At 48.5% G+C, this 9,252-nt stretch overlaps 1 protein-coding gene across 1 annotated transcript; it reads right to left on the reverse strand.

Annotated features, from left to right (window-relative positions):
- Window positions 1-5,395: 5,395 nt before the first annotated feature.
- On the reverse strand, window positions 5,396-8,738 carry LOC148887948 (uncharacterized). The gene is made up of 6 exons (XM_089014234.1): window positions 8,622-8,738; window positions 6,850-7,020; window positions 6,674-6,768; window positions 6,253-6,583; window positions 6,142-6,174; window positions 5,396-6,060 (listed from the first exon to the last, which is right to left on the reverse strand). The coding sequence occupies exons 2-6, from the start codon at window positions 6,986-6,988 to the stop codon at window positions 5,513-5,515; spliced, it is 1,146 nt and encodes a 381-aa protein (XP_088870360.1). The 5' UTR covers window positions 6,989-7,020; window positions 8,622-8,738; the 3' UTR covers window positions 5,396-5,512.
- Window positions 8,739-9,252: the final 514 nt, after the last annotated feature.

Consider the following 9,252-nt stretch of genomic DNA (forward strand, 5'->3'; position numbering starts at 1 on the left):
GTTGCTTTGTAAATTTTCGGAAAAACAATTATCTGCTTTTCAGTCTGAGTTTTTAAAGTGACCAACTTGTGCTTGCGAAGTTCAGTCCCTTTGGGGAATTCTTGGTCGATGTTCGCGTGGAGTGAGCTGAAGTGGCGCTGAAGATTTGACGCTTTGAAATGCGCCAATGACGCCTGACATATGAGGCAGAATGGCTTGCCCTTACGCTCAACAAAAAAATATAAACTCTCCCACTCTGTTAAAAACGTCCTGTGTTCGTCTTCATATTTTCGTTTTGCTGTGCATTTTTTCCCTGCCATTTTGAGAGCGAACTTGACGCAAATGAATTGTTTATGTCGTAAACAATTTGTGTCGAGTCTCTGATTGGTTGGCCACCCGTGGTTTACGACATAAATGATTGATTTTCATCACACCCACATGCGTGTTAACGTCACATGGTCAGCTTGATACCGTAATTTCACGACTATCAGGTGCACTTAAAAGTCTTCACGATTCTCAGGTGCCCTTAAAAGTCTTAAATTTTCTCCAAAATGTGCAGCGTGCGCTATGGTCATGAAATTACGGTACATAGAGGATGAATGGCAGCGCCAGCGCCAAACTTTTTTTACGCTTGTCATGTGGACGCCCTTACGAGTCGGCCCCTTAAGAGCCGCATGAAATCAGCCAAAGAGCCGCATGCGGCTCGGGAGCCGCGGGTTGGCCGGGCCTGCACTAGAGGCTGCAGGAATAGTCTCATTTCCCCTTAGCATCCTCGTGAACGAAGTACGACAAAATGGAAGCAATTATCCTCAAGAGTTTTGGTACGCTCGTATCAAGTTGGGGCAGGCTTGGACCACTGGTTGGGATTCCGTTGTGGTCCATTCTAAGCCCAACACAAAATGGGTTCAAGATAGGTGTGCCCAAGAAACAAAACGAACTGTCGTCAAGATAGCTCGAGGGAACTGGTTAGGAACTGGAACAGGTACGATGACAGATATCCAACTTGCTATCATAACTCATGATGCTGCAGGATGCATGGACTTGAGACTGTCCTGATTTTCGCGAAAATCCTCGTGGTTTTCCCGTAACTATATGCATCATGTCATCTGTGACATCACCAGTCGCGACATCGCCTTTCCAGCATGAACCACATATCAGACTGACAGCCTCTTGGATGGAAACACCTGACAAAAAGGCCCAAAATTCAGGTGTCATGGACGCATTATAACAACCGTTTGCAGGAGAAAAACATGACTGAAATCCATTGTTATCAAACACGTGGTATCGTTATGCTACACTAATTGCTAAACAAAATAGGAAAAGTAATTGTTTTGTATGCTCTTATATGCCTCATTCTGTGACACAACGCGTGCATTCAAAGGTATTTGGAGATAAAATGGCTCGAGCTGCATATACGTATGTTAATGTCTTTGCATAAACCTGATCAACATTTTCCGGTTCTTCGCAATGCTTCGAGAGGAGAGATTGTTCCAAGTTTAGATACCATTTTGGAAACTGAAAATCAGGTTAAGACCGAGAGCGGGTTGCGACTACCAGTATGGGTTGCAATCATAGAAATAGATAGGTAATAGAAGTGGCGTAGAGACGAGGTTGATGGCAAACCCGGAAGTGACGTCACGAGTTGTAGCGTCCATAGTAACGTGGCTTGGTTTGGCATAGAAATAGGATAGTTTGGAGCGTATTTAGGTCTATTTAACGTATGGATGCTGTAAAAAGGAACAACAGTTGGGGGCCGCAATGTTTCGCTTACGGATGCTTCAACTACAAGCTGAAAAATAAAGGAATTTCGTTCTTCAAGTGAGTGAAAAGGAAATTTCTATAAAAAGAAAAAAAAATAATTGGTTTTGCGATGTTTTAGCGACTAATTTTTGTCCTGTTTTCGATCTTCGACCGTGTATAAGTACGTTCTAGCTGTTCTTCATTAAAGAATTATATGTGCCATGTTCTTCAAGATTGTCACTCGTGTTGTTGCTGCAGTTGGCCATCTCGCCCTTTTCGATTTGGAACACGAGATCATAACCCGAGATGGTATTGAGAACCATACCATAGACCTCATCAGAACCATCACTAATATCTTCCTACCATATCACTCGCCTACAGAATGATGACTTGATGAAGAGTTTTCTTCGATCAAAACTGAATCGCAGTGTAATTTTTGCAGGTCAATGAAGTTAGAAGTTTCAAAAAATTTCATTTCAAGTCATCATATGGTTGACTAATTAATCAGCTTTCATTGTTTTACTGGCTGTGACAATTGCACACACAATGTTGCTGTAAAAGTAGTGGAATATCTTGTTCAAATTTCTGTGGTTGTATATTAACTGAAAAATTAGTTTAACAACGCCCCCAAAAAAGGACATTTTAAATGATGAGAGTGATGAGGACAGTTTAAATTTGGCATTATTATTGAAAAATAATTATTAATATAAAAGTGTTGGACTATACACAGTGTTACCTAATCCTCTACAATTTCTGATTTAGTCCAATTCCGATCATTCTTTATGAATGTTATTTTTTTCACGTTTGAAGATTGGTTACGATCACACTCAAAAGATAATTATACTATGTATTTGAATTTTCAATCTTAAAGAGCTGTCATTTTGATTATTCATAAAATTTTTAGACTCTGAATAAATATACATCAATAGTGGTGTATTTAATTGCAATTGTATGTTTTGGATTATAAAAAAATTATAATCCAAAGCATATCTGATCTTGAAAGTTGAGGTTTTTGGACTTGTCCGACTTCACATAGCGCCGAAAGACGACGTGAGAGTGAAGTAGTTGTCTTCTAAAACATATTTAGCCACAAAGTATTAGAATTTCGTCGAATACCGGAAGAAAATCGACGAAAAACGAGCAAAAATTATTCATATGGTACGGAACTGTGTCAGCGGCTACAACTCGTGACGTCATCAGTGACGTCACGACCTGGTGACCGCGGGGCGCAATGCTATTGCCTCCTTTGGGCACTTCTAAACCTATCTATTTCTATGACCCACACACTGGCACATTTGGGGTGTTCAGGCCAACATAGTGAAACGAATGTCCACTTCCTGTCAACGATAACACTGCCGCTCTTTCATTCTCAAACCTCCTCTCACCCACATACACACAACCCACCCAGTCAGCAAAGGCATCTGGGATCCGGCATGAATCCGGTCACAGTCTATCTGGTGTCGGCACTGGCATAACGCATGTGGGCCTAATGCAGCCCAGACGCGGAAAAGGAGGCATGGCTTGACTCCGGCAAACCGGATGTGGGCCGATTATGGCAAACCGGATGCAGTATGTGGGCCGGAACTCAATTTACAACTCCAGCTCAGTTATGGCCAGCCAGTATTGAACCGGAACTCGAGACATACACATCCGTACGTGCGTGCGCACACGCGCGCATACACGTTTTGCTACATGGTGGGGACATGGTGTGCAAAAGTTTTGACCCGTGGGAACCCAATTTCAAACATGAAAAAAACATATTTATGAAACTCAGACAATTTTGATTTTAGGACCCATTTTTTAGCCTGTGCTCACTCAGAAATAACTTTAAAATGGCATAATTGTCGATTTAATTTTTCCAGGTTTTTCGCAACTCCATGGGGACTGGAGAGACTCGTCCTCGCCCACCTGCGACCGCTGGCAAGCTCATCGCTGGACCCGCTACAGTTTGCCTACCAGCCCAGCATCGGTGTGGAGGATGCCATCATCTACCTCCTCCATACGGCGTTGCTGCACCTGGAGAATGCTGGGAGCACGGTGAGGATCACATTCTTCGATTTCTCCAGTGCCTTCAACACCATCCAGCCAAGTCTACTGGGGGACAAGCTGCGGCATGCCGGAGTCGACCATCACCTCACATCCTGGATTACAGATTACCTCACAAACAGGCCACAGTACGTGAGAGTAAAGAACTGTGAGTCGGACAGGCTTCTCTGCAGCACCGGAGCGCCGCAGGGAACAGTCCTGGCTCCAGTCCTGTTCACCCTCTACACCTCGGACTTCAACTACAACACCCCAACCTGCCACCTTCAGAAGTTCTCTGACGACTCAGCTATTGTCGGCCTCATTACAGAGGGAGACGATAGGGAGTACAGGGGACTGACAAAGGACTTTGTGGACTGGTGCCAGCAGAATCACCTCCAGATCAACCAAGGAGCTGGTGGTGGACTTCTGCAGGAAACAATCCTCTCCTGCACCATTGAACATCCAGGGTTCGGACATTGAGAGGGTGACCTCCTACAAGTACCTGGGTGTTACTCTCAACAATAAACTGGACTGGACAACAAACACGGATGCCCTAATCAAAAAGGGACAGAGTCGCCTCTTCCTCCTCAGGAAACTGAGGTCTTTTGGAGTTCAGGGGTCACTCCTAAAGACTTTCTATGACTCTGTGGTGGCATCAGCCATCCACTATGGCATTGTCTGCTGGTCAGGCAGCATCACCACCCGGGACAGAAAAAGACTGGAGCGCTTTGTCAAGCGGGCCAGTTCTGTCGTGGGCTGCTCGCTGGACTCTCTAGAGGAGGGGGGCAACAGACGGACGCTAGCTAAACTAAAAGCTATGACGGACAGCCCCTCCCACCCCGTCCTGACAGCTCTGGGTAGCTCCTTTAGCCAGAGACTATTACACCCGCGCTGCAAGAAGGAGAGGTACCGCCGCTCGTTCCTACCGACTGCTGTCAGGCTTCACAATTCCCAATGATCACATGTGAAAAAAAAAAAAAACTGGACACTTGTAAATATGGATTGTTGCAATATATCTAAATGCATTTCTTGATTCTGCACTATGTAGTCTTGTTTATAGAACGGTTTTTGCACAGTATACAGTTGACATTTTTATTTTGTTATGCTTAGAATATCTTGTTTTCTATCCTTTCACTCCCACCCCAACCCCATCCCTCTTCAATTGCTACTGTGGACTGCAAATTTCCCCATTGCGGGACGAATAAAGGGATTCTGATTCTGACTTAACGAATCATGTCAAACCAAAACTACCAGCAGGTGGCGCTTATTTTTTTTCAAGAGACAATATTTAGAGCCTGTAAGGTCAGCAATTGGGTTATGCAGGAGCCATGATCGTATATTTGTTGACAATTCTAAATTTTCAACACATAAATTGTGAAGTATTTTGTTCACATGCACAACTGGGTCCAAGCCCCCTCCCATTTACTGACACGATATCCGACAGAATAATCAAGCACCAGATGTAGGTCTGCCAGGTTCTGTCACAACCAAAACTTTGACTGCATCCAGTATTGGACTTTTCAATGTCCGGCGCGCGCCTTCAGGACTCGTCATGCGACATCCGGGAGGCCTTGCACGAGCTGCTTTGCTACACTAACGTGTCCATCAAGGAATGCATCCAGCTGGCCCTGCTCAAGAACCTCAACAAGTATCCTGTGTCAAGCTCGTGTTTATTTGTATTTGCTTTTTTTTTGGGGGGGGCAAATACATATTTCATATTGGTGTACAGAAGCGTTGCCGAGTAGTTGTTTTTTTTGGGGGGGTGGGCTCATGTGGCGCGAGCCGAGGGGTTGGCGTCCATCTTGTCAGGCCTGAGGGCTGTCCCCTGCACCTTGGCGTCCCTCAGCATGGCCAGCGCGGCCCCCGAGAAGGTCTTGAGCACCCCCAGCGTCTCGCGCTGCAGCGCCAGCGACTCGCCCACAAACTCCTGCTGGCTCTCCACCAGCAGCTGTAGCGACTGCGCCAGCGTCTCCAGCGAGCGCGACGCCGACGCCAGCAGCTGCCGGCTAGCGCGCTGCTGCTGCACGCTGTGGCACGCTAGCTGCGCCAGGCCCGGGGGTGCCGCCCGTCCGGCCGGCAGCCGGTCCGCGACGGCTGCCGAGGGACAGGAAGGCACCGCCGGCCGCCAGGGGTCATTGGTGGTGATGCGCGGGGGCGAAGTGGCTAGCGAAGCGGCCGGTGAATCGCCATCGCCCTCCTTGGAGGCGGAGCCTTCTCCACCGGCGGTGCCGCGGCATTGTCGCGAGTACGTGTGGACCAGCTTGGGCGCGTCAAAGGACGCCCGGGCCGAGTGGTCGTCGCGCTCCATCAAAGCTTCTGTCAAACACCAACGAGGGCGAGCGGGTGAGTGGCGGCTGACCCCTGAACCCCCCAGAACCAGCCCGAAACGGCTCTCACCCGCGTTGTCGTCCGACGAGTGGAAGGGGTCTCCTGCAAAAAGGCACAAAAACCCCCGTGTGGGCGGGGCGCTCGCGGCATCCTGAGCGGGTGACGAGGTGCGGGGCTTACCGCTCAGCTCCTTGTCGGGCGACGAGAGGGGCGAAAAGTCCAGCGAAAGCCCCCCCAGAAGCGAGAGCGAGCTGTTGGCGGGCTTCTCGTCGCCCGCCGCCGTCGCGTCCTGGTCGTCGTCGTCCTGGTCGTCATCATCCGGTTCGTCGTCGTCGTCGCTGAGGACATCTGCGTGACTCTTTAGCAGGATGCTGTGGACCATCTTCTCCACCAAGTCCAAGGCCTTCGTCTTGCGCTTGACCGGCGAGCTGTTGGGGAAGGCGCGCAGATACGCTAGCCGCCGCTTGCCGGCGCTTTTCAGGTCCATCCACTTACTCATGATTTGCCGCACCTGGGACGCAAAAGTTCGGAAGACCTGGCGCAACGACCTCACACGGCGACCTCACACGGCGACCTCGCACGGCGACCTCGCACGGCTCACCTCTCGGTGGTTCTGTCCCAGACAGTTGATCTGATCTGTGATCTGGGCCCACTTTAGTCTCTTGGCCTCCGACGACACGCCGTGATTGAACTTCCCTGAAGGACAATGGCGGGCGGGCTCGTTAGGACCTCTCCGGCAGATGACTGCCGCCCGACCACGCCGCCCGTGGCACTCACGGAGGAGGATGTGTCTGTTCCTGCGGACTTGGCGCAGCAGCATGGTGACCTCGGCGAAGGAGAACCTGGGCCGGTTCCCGAGGCCCTTGGCGCTGTCCGCCTTCAAGTCCTTGTCCTCGTCCTGCCAGAAGGTCGCCATGGCCGGTGGGGGCCCGTCGGGTCTTCCCGATCCTGAAGTGGCGGCGGGACAAAAGTGTTTCATTTTTCTTCCTTTGACGATATTTATGGGTTGTAATTGTCAACATCACAATCACCATAATTATCTTTCCGCGTGCTACTTTTGTTGTGTTCATTTAGTAGTTTTTCGCTTTTGTGTGCTTAAAGGACTTTGAAGTTCTGTTTGTGATGCAATATAGGGGGAAAGAGATTATCATTTCGATACATATACTGTGACTGGAAGATAAAGGACTTGGAAATGCTGTGCGTGATGTAATGTAGGGAAAGAGATGCCCATTAAACGGTAAAATCAGAGCATTGTCATCAAATGGTGAGTTTGGTTTTTGCTTTTTTGAATGTTGCTGTGCCAATGACCATTTTGTGTTTTACTGAGCGAGTTGCTTGTAATGTAGCCACAAAGGGACATAAGTGCTCTTGTGCCGGTCCCAAGCCCGGATAAATACAGAGGGTTGTGTCAGGAAGAGCATCCAACGTCAAAACAAACATGCGGATCAAACCTCTAAAGATGGAGGACACTGAATGGCTGTGACGACCCCTTGAAGGGAAAAGCCCAAAGGAAAAGAAGAGGAGCTATTTGCTATCTAGTAGCTATCTGTCTGGCTATCAATTAGCTATCTGGCTATCTAGCTAGGTATCTTTCTGTCAATTTGAGTTACTTCTGGGTTGAGTGAACGGTGGCGCATGGGTGGCGCGTGGCTGCCGCTGCTCACCCGCAGGGAAAATATCCTGTGACTGTAAAGTGTCCTTGAGAGTTTTGAAAGGCGCTTAGAAATGAAATGTATTATTATTGTTAAGAAAGTTATTTTTTAGTTTGAGTAGTTAATTTTATCCTCATTTTGTTAAATGCTGTAATATTGATCAGATCTGGCAACCCAGCCACAACGCCACATCACGTGGTTTGACAGCGATCAAAGCCAGTGTGTGTGAGTGACTACTTGTACAAAGATGAGAGCAGCGGCTGCTCTCTGTGCTCATGCAAATAAACAAACATCCTACTTGTACGACCTAAACAAGAAGGACCATCTCACGTCTTTAGTCTCCGAAATGCATTGCGAAAGCGCTGACGATCTCAACAATGATTATTATTATTATTGTTGTTGTTAAAAAAACAACCCTCCTTTTGGACCTTCGAATAAGATTTTCATCGAATAGAAAGGCCATGAAAAGCGAATCGATTTGGAACCAATTCATTGAAATGCCTCCACACGGCCCCGGCAGAGCAAAGCTCTATCCGGTCACGTGCTTGGTCTCGACCAATCGTCGGCGTCCCTGCCGAGCTTTTGTAGCCTCGCAGCCTGAAGTCAAACAAACATCAACAAGTTTTGGGGGGCGCCCACGTTGCCACGGAGACGTCAACATTTCACGACCGAACGAACGTCGACGCGTCACCATGGCGACGACGAATTTCCCCGAGTCACGTCCCGGGCGAGCCCAAAGACGGCCGCCGTGTGAGCGAGCCACGGGCTAGCACGCTAGCCGCCGACTCAATGAGCCCTATTGCGAGGGGGTCCTCCCTCGAGTGTCCACGAGTAGTGCCCGTTCGTTCGCCTTAGTTAGAAAATTCACCAAAGGGTGAATGAAAACGTCACGTTTACCGGCAAAATGGCGACGTCCGCGGCCCAGCTCGAAATTTCGCCGTGTGGTGGAAGGAGGCGGCCACGGCGCATGCGCAGCAGCAAGCGCTCCCGAAGCGTCGCCGCTGCTGCGCGAGCGCGCGCACGCAAACGCGGGAGCGAGCCCCCTTCCAAACCGAGAACGTTTGAGGGGAGCATTCACATTTTTTCATTGGCCCAGGGATTTATTTCATTTATTTCCAGGTGTTATTCACCGAATGGCATCTTAACGTTTGTCTTCTCCCCCACCACCTTTCATTGTTTTCTCCCGAAGCGCACTTAGTTGCGCTAACAAAATCACCCACACACTCGCACACCCCCACAACAACCACACAGTCCGTTGCTATATTCATCATGAACAAGTAAGGCGTTCTCTCCCGCTCATAAAAAGCATTACACTCGTCCGCAGGCAACATCGCTGTGCGAACAACCTCAACATGACTTTGCCACTCACACCATCAAACACACTCAACCCTCCCACTCAAAGACATGTTTGCAACTCTCTGTGGTAATAAACAAAACAAATATCAAAATAAGTTGCCACCTCGTTGTCAAAATAAAACATTTGACATCTTGGCAACATTCTGTCAACCTCCAAATATTCACATTACTC

The sequence above is a fragment of the Hippocampus bargibanti genome, linkage group LG14 (genome assembly GCF_051943395.1).
Source record: "Hippocampus bargibanti isolate YZ-2025 linkage group LG14, ASM5194339v1, whole genome shotgun sequence".
Taxonomy (NCBI): Eukaryota; Metazoa; Chordata; class Actinopteri; order Syngnathiformes; family Syngnathidae; genus Hippocampus; species Hippocampus bargibanti.